We start from the raw sequence: 16043 nt of genomic DNA, 5'->3' as shown, positions 1-16043 counted from the left end.
GGGCGTCCCTACAGACACAACTGGCCGCGTCTGCAGGTGGGAAGCCGAATGTGGGTATGTGTCCTGGTGGCTGCACTAGCGCCTCCTCTGGTCGGTCGGGGCGCCTGTTCGGGGGGGGGGATAGCGGGATCCTCCCACGTGCTACGTCCCCCTGGTGAAACTCCTCACTGTCAGGTGAAAAGAAGCGGCTGGTGACTCCACATGTATGGGAGGAGATGTGGTAGTCTGCAGCCCTCCCCGAATCGGCAGAGGGGGTGGAGTAGCGACCGGGACGGCTCGGGAGAGTGGGGTAATTGGCTGGATACAATTGGGGAGAAAAGGGGGGAAATTCAAAGGGAAAAAAAAGGGAAACTTTTTTTGGGTTATGTTCATGATTTATTAAAAAGTTGGGTTTGGATCCTGAATTTGGCCCTGTGCACTGGCCTGTTGGGTTGGACAGTCCAGAGCCCAATTCAAGATCCCGGTCCAATCCACTTTCTCGTTAATTTAAAAGAATAAAGGTCTGTCTAAGCTATTAAAATTTCCAGGTATTTTCCAATAAAACTCGAAAACATCAAAACTCTAAAAAATAATTTAAGCTAGCGTCAGGGTTTGCCCAGGGTCAACATGGCAAATGGTGAAACAGAAGTCAGGACGGGTATGTTTTCATACCTCGGTGAGTGTTTTTCGGGGAGTGTGTGTGTGTTTGTCAGAGTACTGAGGCACAGTTCTTGAGCAGCAGGGGCTTGGCCAGCTCCAGGATGTCCAAGTCGGGGTCCAGGGACCTGCCCAGGCCCTCCAGCACCATGATGGCGAACACGATGGAGGCAAAGTTACTCTCCAGTTTTACCTTAAAATAAAACAAACCACAGGATCAACTGATGTGGACATTTTACCCCATTCCCAACCAGAGAAAACAAACTGCTGTCTAGAAATGACACAGACTGGTCAAGCTGCTGTGCTAAAAGCCGTAAAGTATCAGTTTAGGCTGGTGTCACTGGTTTCTCATATTGACTTCTCAATTATGTATATATATCCACCCACGGGGTTCGAATCCCTGTGTTGCCACCGGCTTGGCCGGACGTCCCTACAGACACAATTGGCTGTGTCTGCGGGTGGGAAGCCGTACGTGGGTATGTGTCCTGGTCGTCTGTGACCAGCAAGGGGCACCAGGCAGTCACCCCCAGGAGCAAGAACGTGTGGCTGAACTGTCGAGTCTTCTGCGATACCTGATGCAACAGCAAGTTGATCGCGACGCCAAGGCAGAGCAGGAGCATACGCAGCAGGAGGACAGGTGGAGGCGAATCCAGCACCAGTTTGTCCAGCTCCACCACGAGGTCCAACAGGATAGCCAACAAGAGAGGGAAGGTTCAGCAGCCACATCTGCCCCCTCTACAGGGCCTACAGCCTAACCTCCCACCAACCCAAGACATGTCCGAGGCTGATTCATCACAGTTGGCTAATGGAGGACCGCATTCCAGTCTGGTGAGGTTTCCAGGCTGGAAAGGCCCCAAAATGCAGCCCTACAATGTAGTCGAGGATACTGAACATTACTTGATCATCTTTGAAAGAATTGCTCATGCCTGTCAATGGCCTCAGGATGAGTGGGCTCTTCACCTGGCTCCATTGTTAACTGCTAAAGCCCGTTCAGCCTATGTAGCTACGGACATTGATGACACCATGAACTATGAGAAAGTAAAGTGTGCCGTGTTGCAGAAGTTTGAAATTAATGCAGAGACCTATCGAGTGAGGTTCCGTTCCAGTGTGCCGGGAGAAGGGGACACACCTAAAGAGCTGCAGGTCTGCCTCAAAGACTTGTATGGCAAGTGGATAGTCCCTGAAGCCAAGACAAAAGAGCAAATATGTGATGCTATCATCATGGAGCAGTTCCTTAAAGTCCTGAATCCTGAGCTTCACACCTGGATTAAAGAGCAGAACCCAAAGACCTCCAAAGAAGCAGCAAAGTTGGCTGAAACCTTCCTGGCTGCTCGCTGTCCATCAAAAGAGTACCGCCCCAACCACCCACGGCAACGGGTAAGCCTGTTGGGGGCGGGGGGTGAGTTTAGAGTCAGAAACATCAGACAGAGTTTCTCCCCCTCAAATTCAGCTAAACTTGAACCGAGAAACAAAGCCCTCTCAGCTTGTCACTCGTGGTCAGACAGGTCATTTTAAGGCAGTGTCCTAAGGCACATGTTAGTAAAAACTGTGTTTTCTCTCCCCAGTTACCTGTCAGTGAGCTAAAGAGAGATGAAGTCTCAGAATGCCAACAGGGGGAGCTTACAATAGCTGTGGTAATTGATGACAAACCCTCTGTAGCTCTTCTGGATTCAAGTGGCAAGCGCACTCTAGTCAGACAGGATAATCTCCCTGGGGATGCCATATTTTGTAGAGGGACACTAGATGTTCTCTGTATTCATGGTGACAAGGTAGGATACCCCATAGCTGAGGTAGCGATCCAGGTCGAAGGTCAATACTACCTGCTTTCAGTAGGGGTATTTGGAGAACTGCCCTGTTAGGCTGTGATCTCCCTATCCTTGCTGAGTTGACAGCCAAGCAGTCTCATAAGGCTAGGGCTAGCCGCGTCAGTGAAAGTTTGCTAGCTGTCACAAGGTCCAGAAGTAAGCAGGAACATGCTGGTTCAGTAGCGGGGTGGGAGGAGTTACCTTTTGCTAATGAGGATGAGGACATATTGTCAAATACTGTCACATATTGTTGTCCTTTCCAAAAACATCACATGATATATTAACAGACTTTTTGGTACTGCGCTGTTGGTGATGTCATAACAGGGATCATTTGAATGCTCCAACCAATTATCTTCGAGCTACTGTTTGCACAAACCCATTGGACAACTCGGCTGTCAGTCCCAGTCTAGCAGCCAATCAGAGTAGTACATTTAAAAACAGCCACCAAAAAAAGAATTGTGCGTCTTCTCCAGGGGAGAGAGGCTGAGAAATAATAGAAAATTGATTGATTTTGATTGTTTTCCTGTCAGAAGTTTCATTAACGTGCTTCACAGACACCGGAGATGACATAAAAGTGCCAAAGACAGGTAAAATATGTCTCCTTTAAGATATGATGTCTCATAACGTTACTTGACTAACATTTCAAGACAACAATGGCTACTGATCCCAGTCAGCCCCAGGCTGCTGACTCAACAGCCTGGTGAATACTGGCTGTAAATAGTTTGACAGTTTACCTTGTGTGTGATGAGCAGGCCGAAGACTCGAGAGAGCAAGTCGGCCACCTGGATCTAGAAACACAAGCAAAAAATTACTTTTACAAAAACGGTCTTTATGTTCAGAGATGGTCAAGTGGTCATGTCTGTTGTCTCATGTGTACCCCCGCTAGCTTTGGACAGAGTCATGCTGGGACACTTTTCTGCTTTGTTTCCATTTGTTCTGTTTCCCGCTCAGCTTCCCCCTCCCCTTATTCGCCTCAATTGTATCTGGCCAATTACCCCACTCTTCCGAGCCGTCCCGGTCGCTGCTCCACCCCCTCTGCCGACCTGGGGAGGGGAAGGCTGCAGACTACCACATGCCTCCTCCCATACATGTGGAGTCGCCAGTCGCTTCTTTTCACCTGACAGTGAGGAGTTTCGCCAGGGGGATGTAGCGCGTGGGAGGATCACGCTATTCCCCCCATTTCTCCCTCCCCCCTGCCTGAACAGACGCTCCGACCGACCAGAGGAGGCGCTAGTGCAGCGACCAGGACACACACCCGTATCCGGCTTCCCACCCGCAGACACGGCCAATTGTGTCTGCAGGGATGCCCGACCAAGCTGGAGGCAACACAGGGATTTGAACCAGCGATCCCCGTATTGGTAGGGAACGGAATAGACTGCTAGACTATCCTGACGCCCTGGAAATTTTATCTTTAATGATTACCGCAATGATACGCAACCCAGAAGCACCAGCGTCTTCCGGATGATTAAGTGGTCCTATAGGGCTCTTTCATGGCCGTCAATTACAAAGGCTGCAATTTCCATCCATCATGCAAACCGATTATCCCACACAGGGTCACGAGAATGCTGGAGCCTATCCCAGCCATCATTGGGCGGCAGGCAGGGAGACACCCTGGACAGGCTGCCAGTCCATCACAGGGCTCACACACACACACATTCACACCTAGGGACAATTTAGTACAGCCGATCCACCTGACCTATATGTCTTTGGACTGTGGGAGGAAACCGGAGCCCCCGGAGGAAACCCACCCTAGACACGGGGAGAACATGCAAACGCCACACAGAGGATGACCTTGGATGACCCCCAAGGTTGGACTACCCCGGCATTCAAACCCAGGACCTTCTTGCTGTGAGGCAACAGTGCTAACCACTGCGCCACCATGCCACCAACAATGCTAGAATGGCCAGTCATGTCTATGGGAAAAATGAATGGGATTTTTCTTCCTGGAGCCAAGGACCCCCCCCCCCCCATCCGTCTCCAGGTATTATTCCGCCCACCTCTCCATTCATCTCCCATACCTTTCCAAGGGAGAGGGTGTTGCTGAGGGCTTGGTCCACCAGCTGTGCCATCTCCCTCTTAAAGCGCGGGACGTCTCGGCACTCGTTAGCTCTGGCGTGGTGCAGGATCAGCTCGGCCACCCGCTCACCCTGGGGACCCACAGACGAGGTTAGAGTAGGTGACGGACCATAACACAGACGGTGGTGATGACATGATTCAGCTACATTCACTTTCCCCCATCATTACATCACAGCGGCAGTTCTTTCTCCGGGGCCAGGATCAATTTACTTTGAGTTCAATCCATTTGAACCTTGAAACGAAGCTGCAGTTCACACGGTAATGATGCAGCCTTCCTTCTCCACCCTTTTTCTTTACATGTTATATATGAAACCGGTTTCCAGTTCACCGCGATTGGAAAAATTGACTGAAAAACTCAAGTCCTATATTGACTGAGAGAAATCCATTAAACTGCTCAGGGTCCTCCAATCAGGAGTGGACCATCTGAAGAGCGAGGCACAGCTTTTCCCTGTTGATATGGAAACGTGTGATTTCCTCCCCCCTCTCCCCCAGGGGTCTGTCACATGACAACCTGAAACGGATTTTTTTTGGGGGGGGTTGCCCCTTTTTCCTCCCCATTGTATCCGGCCAATTACCCCACTTATTTGAGCTGTCCCGGTCTCTGCTCCACCCCCTCTGCCGATCCGGGGAGGGTTGCAGACTACCACATGCCTCCTCCCATCCATGTAGAGTCACCAGCCGCTTCTTTTCACCTGACAGTGAGGAGTTTCACCAGGGGGACGTAGCACATGGGAGGATCAGGTGCCCCAACCAACCAGAGGAGGCGCTAGTCCAGCTATCGGAACACACACCCACATCCGGCTTCCCACCCACAGACTCAGCCAATTGTGTCTGTAGGGACGCCCGACCAAACCAAAGGTAACACGGGGATTCGAACTGGCGATCCCCGCGCTGGTAGGCTATGGAATAGTCCGCTATGCTACCCTGACACCCTCTGAAACTGATGAATACTGATTAAACCCTCTTTCCTAAAAGACTGTAGGCTGCCCCTGAAAAGGGTGTGGTTAGGGTGTAAACGCCCTCCAGAACATCGAAAACAGCTGAACCTCGTTGAAACCAAACACTTGTCTAACAAACAAACCCCTCCCCTCTCACCTGCCGCTGCACCACGGCGGTAAAGACGGCCTTGAAGTTGGCGAGGTCGCGGTCGCTGAGCTGGGCTACAATGCCTGCGTCCAGCAGCACCAGCTGGAGAGGAGCCGGGTCCGGCCGGATACTGACTACCACCGTGTCCCACAGGTCGGTGAGCGTGGCCTTGCCCTGGGGTCCCCCGAAGGTACCACTGCTCCCACCGGAACTGTCCCTGACCCCCCGACACTGGACCAGGATGTTCCCCGGGTGGAGGTCCCCATGGACGAAGTTATCCACGAACACCTTTCACAGCAGAGACGGATGGATGGATGGATGGATGGATGGATGAAGGAAGTATAGATAGTTGGATGAAGGATGGATAATGGGATGGATGGATGTTGACAAGGTAAGAATGATAAAAGATGGAGAAGAAATTCCATAAAAAACAAATAAGACAGTTGGGTATGTGGAAACACATCCCTGTACACAAACTTAACAGAAGTGAAATCTCCTCAAAAACTACAAAGCAACAAAAAAAAACCCCAAAAACACAACAGAACTTCATCCGTCACACTGAGTGGGAACGGACCCGGAAACCAATCGGACTCCCCTTCCACGAAATAAAAAGAAAAAATAGATAAATGAATAAATGGGAGAGGAAAAAATCAGCAGAAAACACAATATTCTTACACATTAACACAGGAACAGCCTGATAAGCTCGGTATGGACCTTAAGACGTGTGACCCCCCCCCCCCCCACAGGGGGTTGACAGAACAGCTGAGCTTAAACAAGCAGATGAACAGACTACGTATCTCACCATCTTCAGCAGGGTTTCCACCCCCATCCGGGCTATTCTCCGTTTCACCTCCTCCGGCACCTCGGAGCTCAGGTAGTGGGATATGGGCTCGCTCTCCTGGAAGCGGAACAGACACTACAGGTGATGCTCCTATCGAAGGAAACTACTACCGGAGAGGGAGGAGCGACTTAGAGTCTCGCTTTAAAGGTCCATGTGATACCTTGCCACAATAACCCCCCCTCCTGGTCAGAACCCATAACAGCAGTCACACGTGTGATGAGGTGTGTTGAGCCGCCAGTGGATCAACACAAATCAATGGTAAACGAATGTACTCTTTATAAACTACTTAAACACAAGCTGAAAACCCAGTTGGTAGATCATGTTAACACAACTAAATACATGATTAGTGCAGCTAATAGGCTAACATTATCTGGCCATTACACACAATCACCGCCCCCCCCCCCCCACCCCCATTTTTCTCCCCAGTTGTACCTGGTCAATTACCCCACTCTTCCGAGCCATCCCGGTCTCTGCTCCACCCCCTCTGCCGATCCGCGGAGGGCTGCAGACTACCACATGCCGCCTCCCATACACGTGGAGTCGCCAGCCGCTTCTTTTCACCTGACAGTGAGGAGTTTCACCAGGGGGACGTAGCGCAGGGGAGGATCACGCTATTCCCCCCTCCCCCGTCCCCCTGGCGAAACTCCTCACTGTCAGGTGAAAAGAAGCGGCTGGCGACTCCACATGTATGGGAGGCGGCATGTGGTAGTCTGCAGCCCTCCCCGGATCGGCAGAGGGGGTGGAGCAGCGACCGGGATGGCTCAGAGAGCTTTGTGATTGGCCAGGTACAATTGGGGTGGAGAAAAACCCCATCATCCCATGCAGAGTAAAACTAATGCTTAGAATTAACTGCAAATACAAGTTGGCAGGGATCCACAACAATGACGTTATTCACTCGTTTATTCTCAAAGTGTCTGTCCCCGCTGTGTGTTTGTCAGTACTGCTACCAGACCTGGTCAACATCTACCCCTCCTCACCTCAAAGGTCTCCACTAGGATGGTCCTGGTGATGAATGGTCTTAGTGGAGTTGGGAATTTGACGAAATCCACATCCTTGAAATTCTCCCGAAAACGTTCGATGTTCCTGGCCTCGAAGCGAAGATCGATCTGAAAGAGGTCTAGCTTGTTTAGGTGAGACAGGTGAACACATGATCTTTGGTTTAGCAGCTCTTTTCCTCTGAGGGACAATGCTACCGATGCAATTTTGTCATTAATCGCTTTTTTCACAGGTTGTGAATGTGATTATTGCTACATTCATATCAGTCTTTGTTCAACAACTGTACCACATTTAACACAGGATTTGTCCTTTTGGCTAACAGCAACCCGGTGACTGATCCCACACCACCCGAGTCCTTCAGCGTCTGCTTGACGGCCCTTAAAGCAAAGCACTAGAATGCAAAGCAAGCTCTTCCTCTGAGGTGACGTTCAAATAAAAGCTTTCCCATGTTTCCATACGTTCATTCACTCCCGTTAATTTTGCAGACAGTTTTTCATGAGAGGCACTTGGTAGAACTGATTCTACCCACATTCTGAAAGTAGGTGTTTTATGTTTGCTTCCAGCGTCTGAGAATCAGTCGCCCGTTTTCAGTCTTAAAATTCCAGACTTGGAGATACAGTACTTGTTCTTTCAAAATTGCCTGTAGTGCCAGTTTTGCTGTATGTGGGTTTAATGAATGCTGCAGTGTTCTTCCATTTTCAGCTCTTTGTCACTTGGTTAAGAGAAGTGCTTTACAAATTTATTTTTATTTATAAAAATCATCATCATTATCATTATTACTCTTGACATATATAAAGACGGTTGAAAGTGCTGTGCTCTTACACTTACTGGACTATAAGACAAATGATTCAGTCATGAAATTGTAAGAGTGCTTTATTAATGGTAATGTACATTTACAAGAAACCTTTTCAGGTTTCCCAGCCACTGAGGATGCACAAGCCAGTGCATTCTTAGTGCCGGTCCCAAGCCCGGATAAATGGGGAGGGTTGTGTCGGAGAGGGCATGTGGCGTAAAACCTTTGCCAAATCAAATATGTGGATCATAAATCAGATTTCCATACTGGATTGGTCGAGCGCGGTCGGGGCCCGGGTTACCAACGACCACCACCAGTACTGTTGGCCAGCAGGGTGCCGGTGGAAACTATGCTACTGTTGGGGGAAGGAGAAGGAGAGGGGGAAGGCATGTCCAGAGGCAGTGGGAGAGGAGGAAGGGTAGGAGTGTGGAGGTGAGAGTCAGAAATTTGAATGTTGGCACTATGACTGGTAAAGGGAGAGAGCTGGCTGATATGATGGAAAGAAGAAAGGTGGGCATACTGTGTGTGCAAGAGACCAGGTGGAAGGGGAGTAAGGCCAGGAGCATTGGAGGTGGGTTACTCATGGTGCAAATGGGAGAAGAAATGGGGAAGGGGTAATTCTGAAGGAACAGTAGGTCAAGAGGGAGGAACACAGGGTGACATATAAGAGTGGAGGAAAGTGCACACAGGTGGACTATATCTTGTGTAGGAGGCACGATCTGAAAGGGACTGGAGACTGCAACATGGTGACAGGGGAAAAAAGAGCTAGGCAGCATCGCATGGTGGTCTGTAGGATGACTTTGGAGATCAAGAAGAGGAAGAGAGTGAAGGCAGAGCCAAGGATCAAATGTCGGACGTTGAAGAAGGAAGACTGTTGTGTGGAGTTCAGGGAGGAGTTAAGACAGGCACTGGGTAGTAGTTAAGAGTTGCCAGATGGCTGGGCAACCACTGCAGAAATAGTGAGGGAGACAGCTAGGGAGGTACTTGGTGTGTCATCAGGATAGAGGAAGGAAGACAAGGAGACTTGGTGGTGGAATGAGGAAGTTCAGCAAAGTATACAGAGGAAGAGATTAGTGAAGAAGAAGTGGGATAGTCAGAGAGATGAAGAAAGTAGACAGGAGTACAAAGAGATGTGGCGTAAGGCAAACAGAGGTGGCAAAGGCATACGGCAAGTTGTATGAGAGGTTGGACACTAAGGAAGGAGGAAAGGACTTGTACAGAATGGCTAGACAGAAGGGCCGAGTTGGGAAGGACGTGCAGCAGGTTAGGGTGATGAAGGATAGAGATGGAAATGTGCTGACAAGCGAGGAGAGTGTATTAAGAAGGTGGAAGGAGTACTTTGAGGGGTTGATGAATGAAGAAAATGAAAGGGAGAGAGAAGGTTGGAGGATGTAGGGAAGTGCAGTGGATTAGCAAGGAGGAAGTGAGGGCAGCTATGAAGAGGATGAAAAGGAGAAAGGCGGTTGGTCCAGATGACATACCTGTGGAGGCATGGAGATGTTTAGGATGGCAGTGGAGTTTTAACTTGATTGTTTAACACAGTATTGTACAATGAGAGGATGCCTGAGGACTGGAGTGTACATTAATAAGGGTGATGTGCAGAACTGTAGCAGCTACAGAGGTATAAAGTTGATCAGCCACAGCATGAAGATATGGGAAAGAGTAATAGAAGCTAGGTTAAGAGGAGGAGAGGTGATGATCAGTGAGCAGCAGTATGGTTTCATGCCATGAAAGAGCACCACAGATGTGATGTTTGCTTTGAGAATGTTGATGGAGAAGTATAGAGGAGGCCAGAAGGAGGTACATTGTGTCTTTGTGGATTTAGATAAAACATATGACAGGGTGCCGAGAGAGGAGGTGTGGTATTGTAAGAGGAAGTCAGGACTTGGCAGAGAAGTATGTAGGAGTGGTGCAGGATATGTATGAGGGCAGTGTGACAGTGGTGAGGTGTGCGGTTGGAGTGACAGATGGGTTCAAGGTGGAGGTGGGATTACATCAAAGATCAGCACTGAGCCCTTTCTTGTTTGCAATGGTGATGGACAGGTTGACGGACGAGATCAGGCAGGAGTCTCCGTGGACTACGGTGTTTGCGGATGACATTGTGATCTGTAGCGAGAGTAGGGAGCAGGTTGAGGAGAGCCTGGAGAGATGGAGGTATGCACTGAAGAGAAGAGGTATGAAAGTCAGTAGGAGCAAGATGGAATACGTATACCTGAACGAGAGGGAGGACAGCGGAATGGTGAGGATGCAAGGAGTGGAGTTGATGAAGGTGTATGAGTTTAAATACTTGGGGTCAACTGTCCAAAGTAACGGGGAGTGCAGAAGAGAGGTGAAGAAGAGAGTGCAAGCAGGGTGGAGTGGGTGGAGAAGAGTGTCAGGAGTGATTTGTGACAGAAGGGTACCAGCAAGAGTTAAAGGGAAGGTTTACAAGATGGTAGTGAGACCAGCTATGTTGTATGGTTTGGAGACAGTGGCACTGATGAAAAGACAGGAGGGGGAGCTGGAGGTGGCAGAGTTGAAGATGATAAGATTTTCATTGGGAGTGATGAAGAAGGACAGGATTAGGAACGAGTATATTAGAGGGACAGCTCAGGTTGGACGGTTTGGAGACAAAGCAAGAGAGGCGAGATTGAGATGGGTTTTGGTTTCAATGCTAATTCTGAGCATAACACTGTCAGTTTGATCCCCACATTCAGAACAGCTCTTAAAAGAGCAGCAAGCCTCTGGTTAACTAAATCTATCGATGTTTGGACAGATGATGGCGCTGAAACATTGAAAGGATCTGTTTTATGCACAGGGTGGGATAAGTTCTCTGAGGGAAAAAAAAATCTAGACTATGCTAGAGAGGTCACGGTGGTCTACATTAAATTCTGCATTGATATTGTGATCCCAAAAAAGACAAAGATGTTCCCAAATAGCAAGCCTTACATTACCAAGGAGGTCAAGGACTTTATATAAAGGAGAAAACATGCATTCAAGAATAATGACCAACTACATTTAAGAGCTGTACAATCGGAGTTAAACCAGAGACTGAGGGTGGCAAAACAACAGCATAAGGTGACACTTTAGGGAAAACCTACAAAACATGAAAGCTGGAAAATCATGGGACCGTGTGAAGACTATCACAAAACCCACTAAGAAACCTTTACATGCTGTAGATGAGCTATCCGCAGCAAACCAACTGAACAGGTCTTACAAAAGATTTGATCCACATGACTTCTCGGCTGAACGCAGCAGTGTTTTGGAAAGCACTTCCACTGACGGGGTCTTAATCGACGCCAAAGAGGTGGAGACTATTTCTAAAAAAAAAAGGGGGTCACTGTTAACAAGGCCACTGGACCAGATGGCATTTCTGCATTTGTATTGAAAATATGTGCAGAGGAATTAACACCTGCCTGGTGCCCCATCTTTCAGAGGTCTGTGCATTCTAACATTGTACCAGCAATGTGGGAAAAAAAGCAGTCATCACGCCTGCCCCCAAAAAATCCTGCCCTCAAGAAAATAATTATTTCAGACTGGTGGCAGGATAAGCAGTTCGGATAATGGATGGATGGATGGATGCTTTGACGCCTGCGGTGAGGAAATCTTTGGAAAGAATTACAGTGAGCAAGCTGTGGTCTGAGCTACGCCCACAGTCTGACCCATACCAATTTGCAAACACCACAGAGGCACCGATGATGCAATCAATTTTACATAGTGCACATGGTCACTAAACATCTGGAGAATCCCAAGGCCTATGCCAGACTACTGTTTGTTGATTTCAGTTCCACATTGAACACCTTGCTGCCCCACATATTACTTAACACACTGAATCAGTTCAATGTCAACCCATTCATCATCAATAGTACCATTCATTCCTTACCAACTGCACCCAGCATGTCGGAGTGAACAGAATCGTGTCTGAGCCCATGACCATCAGTACTTGCGTATCGCTAAACTCTCTGATGACACTGCCATGCCGGGGCTTATACCAACTAACTCTGATGTCCAGGTGTATAAGTCTACCATCCAGAAATTTGTACAGTGGTGTGACCAACATCATCTCATCTTCAAACAAAAAACAGAGGAGATGATGTTTGATCCCAAGTCTCTTGATGATCATTCACCGGTGGTCATTCATGACCATACCATAGCACAGGTGGACTCCTACAGGTACCTGGACATCCACATGGATAACAAAATGGTGTGAAAGGTCCATGTGGAAGATGACTGCTCCAGGGTGCAGCAGAGGCTGCACTTCCTGAGAAGACTCGGAACCTTTGGTATGAACCAGGAGGTGCAGCTTCTATTCAACCATGCAGTACTGGACAGCATCTTGTGCTATGGTATCTCTGCATAGTTTGGTAACCTGACAATACAGTCAAAGGCCCAGATCACCTGACTTATACAGACACAGCCATGAAAATTATGGGAGTCCATAAACATCCCAGTCCTCGGGCTATTTTTCAACAAACCATAATCAGATGGGCCCAAAAAAAAATAAAAAATCATCTCAGACCCAATTCATGCCCTCCACTCTGAGTATCAGCTCGTCCCCTCAGGCAGACCGTATAGGGTTCCCCCAAACAGGCACCTGTCAGGCAGACAGTACAGGGTTCCCCTAAGCAGGCACCACTGTTTCAAACATTCCCTTGTCCCCCTGTCCGTTAAAGCCGTTAACACCACCTAGGCTGAAATATGTGTATACCGTCGCCGTCCTTCTTGTCGATGATCACTGTTATACTATATTGTATTATGTGTGCAATTTTTCCTGATGGAGAAGGGCATGTGCAACTGATGGATGAATGTATTTGTTGTTTCTTGCTGTTGTTTTGCTGTGCTTTTATACTGCAGACACTGTGATGTCCAAGGCAAATTTCCCAATGGGACAACAAAGTCTGTCTGTCTGTCTCTCTGTCTGTCTATTTCCATACCCTCTCAGATCTGGAAATTGAGAAAATATTTTTCCATACTTCACAGAACCAAGAACAGAGCGTAAATTCTAAATGTTGTTTTGCAGTTTTTACCTGTTTGGTCATGAGCTTCTCAAACTCCTCCACTATCTCCGGCAGACTGAGCCATTTCAGGCCCGGCAGGCAGTGCAGGAACCAGCTGCCAGCTCTCATCAGCAGCAGGTCTATTTCCACCTGTCTCCTGATGCCCGGGTGGAGCACCTACGGCTCAAAACAAACACACCTTGAAATCGGCCACTCGAGCCTCAGGAGTCAGACTCATGCTGTCGGTCGGCCACATTGACCTTATTGCTGAGGGAAGGTCTGGCCTCCTTCACTTTGAGTGACTTCAAATAGGGGAGTTGTACAAACTACTGACGGACCAATCACAGCTTTCCAGACTGAGCTGAGGAGGACTACGTGGTAAAGTATTAACATTTCAAAATGGTGAAGATACAGTGATGGTAGAGACAAGGCCATAAATCTTACACTAAAAATGACTGCCATGAAAACAGCCAATACTGGCGTTCGTGTTGTGCAACTGCATCGTGAGGTGTTTCATTATGATGCGACTTCCTGAACACAAACTACTGTTCCCCTCCGCCACATCTGATTACAAGTGTGTTGCATTACATCTTAACAATATACCTCTTTGGATCAGTCTCCAAAACTGTGTTTGGACCCGGGGGTCATGTTAAACGAGCAAGGCCATCATGTAAGAAATTGTAAAAGCATTGATGAATAATTACAAATGGCATTCGTCATTTTGATGAAATCGGTATTACGGACTCGACTTTGTTGGTTTTTCAAGAGAACTCCGAACTATATTCCTCTCCGTTACAGTACAGACACGTCGAGGGAAAGTGGAATGAATATCACAGGGCAAAATTTACAAATGAAAATCAAAAGTCACCAGGCAGCGACTAGTTGTAACCTTTCATGTGACACATCTGTGCTCATAAATGTGTCCCTCCTAGGGCCAATTTACATTTTGCCCTAACTTTTTACATTTTTGCTAAGCACAACCCTAGTGAGGCCTGTTGTAGCATTAGCCATTATAACTGACACATTCACAAATGCAACGCAAAACATAATATCGGTAAACATGGCAACAAATATGATGGGTAAAGACTGACTATGACAACCCCATCCTTCACAGTGACGGATCATGATGGATTATAGTGCTGAACCCCTGACTGACTGGACTGCCCACTTTTTGGACAGGTCCACCTTTTTGAAATTGTTCTCAATGGGGAGTAAATGGACTGCATGTTCCATAGGGGTTTTCTAGCTACAACAGGGGCACCTGCACTAGCACCCAGGGCAGGGACACCTCCACTAGCACCCAGGGCAGGGACACCTCCACATCTTTGCCAGGAGGCGCTGAGGATCGAACCAGCAACCCTCCAGTTTCCAGATGACCTGCTCTACCTCCTGAGCTACTGCCACCCCACAAGTTCACACACACACACGTCTTTATATCTATAACTGGGTTTCTCACCTTGATAGCCACGGGTATCAAATGCTCCTTCTCTGCGTGGTTCTCATGCTGGCGCTCCGAGTGACTCCTCTCATGCGTTTCCTCCTCACCTTTACTCTTCCAGATCCCCCACAGGGAGCTGGCTATGCCTCCCAGACCAGGGATCTCCCAGGCCTCCATCGGGTCCTCTCTTTCCATCTCTTCCACCAGTGTCTGGAAAGCCAAGTCGTCCACACTGTCCACCCTGACCCAGCCTCGGTACACCTGGGCAACGCATCCGGAACCCACTGGCTCTTTGCCTTCAAACACAAACCACGACCTCCAGCTGTCGCCGAAAGCCCGGCTGAGACACTGTTTGGTGTGGGTCCAGGAGTGGGAGCGTACCCTGACGTGGAGCCTGGAAAAGCGATCGCAGAAGTCCTGGGAGAAGACGTCTCTCCTGGTGCTGGCCCACTGGCCCAGCTTGATGAAAGTCGGGCCAGAGGTCTCGGTGACCCACAGCAGAGCATCCAGCCAGCGCGAGGCAAAGCGCGAGGAGACCACCGTCAGGGGGGAGAGGAGGAGGAGCGGGCCAAATTTGAGGAGCAGCACCAAAGCGCGAAGGCTCAGGCGCAGGAGAAAGACGAGTCTGTGCACCCGGACTTTGGCGACGGACTTCCTGTCCGAGATCAGGGGCGACAGGCCGGTTTCCTGGCGTGTGGCCGCGCAGCTGTCGACGCCGACCGCGCTCCAGAACAGCAGCGTCACTTTCGGCACCCGAGTGAAAAGCGGTCCCTCTCCATGGAGACGCGCCCTGGAGTGGGGACGGAAGGCGGTTTTGGTGAAGACCCCCGCTTTCCCAGCAGAACGCCTCAGATTCAGAATGATCGCTCTTGCACCGAACACAGCCATGGCCAACGTCAGGGGTCACGACTCGGTCCAGGTGAGTTCATCCGAATAAAGAAGCTCGTCTTGGGGTCGGCCGACCTGTTCTGTGCCAAGTCATGGCTTGTGCGGAGGATCTGCTTCATAAAAAGCCCAAAGCCGCCTCCGGACTAGAACTACTGTATGATTATGATTATTATGACACATACACGAGTTGTCGCCAGCACATTGGCAGGGCGCGCGTGGTACTGCGACGCAAGCGTTGCAGCAGAAATGTAACCGTTTACGCGAGGCTACGTCATCTTAAACCCCCCACCCCCACCCCCCAATTCTCTCCGTATGCATTCTTGTACTGCACTTGCTTATTCATCACCAACCGCAACAGAGGACACGTCGCGACATCCTCTCGTCATTTACCCGACGGTCACTAACCGGCGAGCGGGCGTCTTCATTGAGAAACACTGGCCGCCTGGTTCGCTTCCGGGTGACGTCACCCCGCTCGGCCTGCGTCATGCGCTTAAAGAGACACGTGGCC

General features: G+C 49.2%; 1 protein-coding gene across 2 annotated transcripts; it reads right to left on the bottom strand.

Moving 5' to 3' along the window:
* Window positions 1-364: 364 nt before the first annotated feature.
* adck2 (aarF domain containing kinase 2) lies at window positions 365-15791 on the bottom strand. Of its 2 annotated transcripts, XM_056282225.1 has the most exons (8): window positions 14666-15791; window positions 13240-13386; window positions 7422-7550; window positions 6406-6501; window positions 5613-5891; window positions 4460-4588; window positions 3176-3229; window positions 365-829 (listed from the first exon to the last, which is right to left on the bottom strand). In XM_056282225.1, exons 1-8 carry the CDS (start codon window positions 15533-15535, stop codon window positions 689-691), a joined length of 1845 nt encoding a protein of 614 aa, XP_056138200.1. In that variant the 5' UTR covers window positions 15536-15791; the 3' UTR covers window positions 365-688. The 2 variants fall into 2 exon arrangements, with proteins under 2 accessions (XP_056138200.1, XP_056138201.1); XM_056282226.1 differs by lacking the exon at window positions 4460-4588.
* Window positions 15792-16043: the final 252 nt, after the last annotated feature.

The sequence above is a fragment of the Lampris incognitus genome, chromosome 6 (genome assembly GCF_029633865.1).
Source record: "Lampris incognitus isolate fLamInc1 chromosome 6, fLamInc1.hap2, whole genome shotgun sequence".
NCBI lineage: Eukaryota > Metazoa > Chordata > Actinopteri > Lampriformes > Lampridae > Lampris > Lampris incognitus.
Note: the sequence above shows the minus strand (reverse complement) of the source record. Positions and strands in the feature narration are given on the sequence as shown.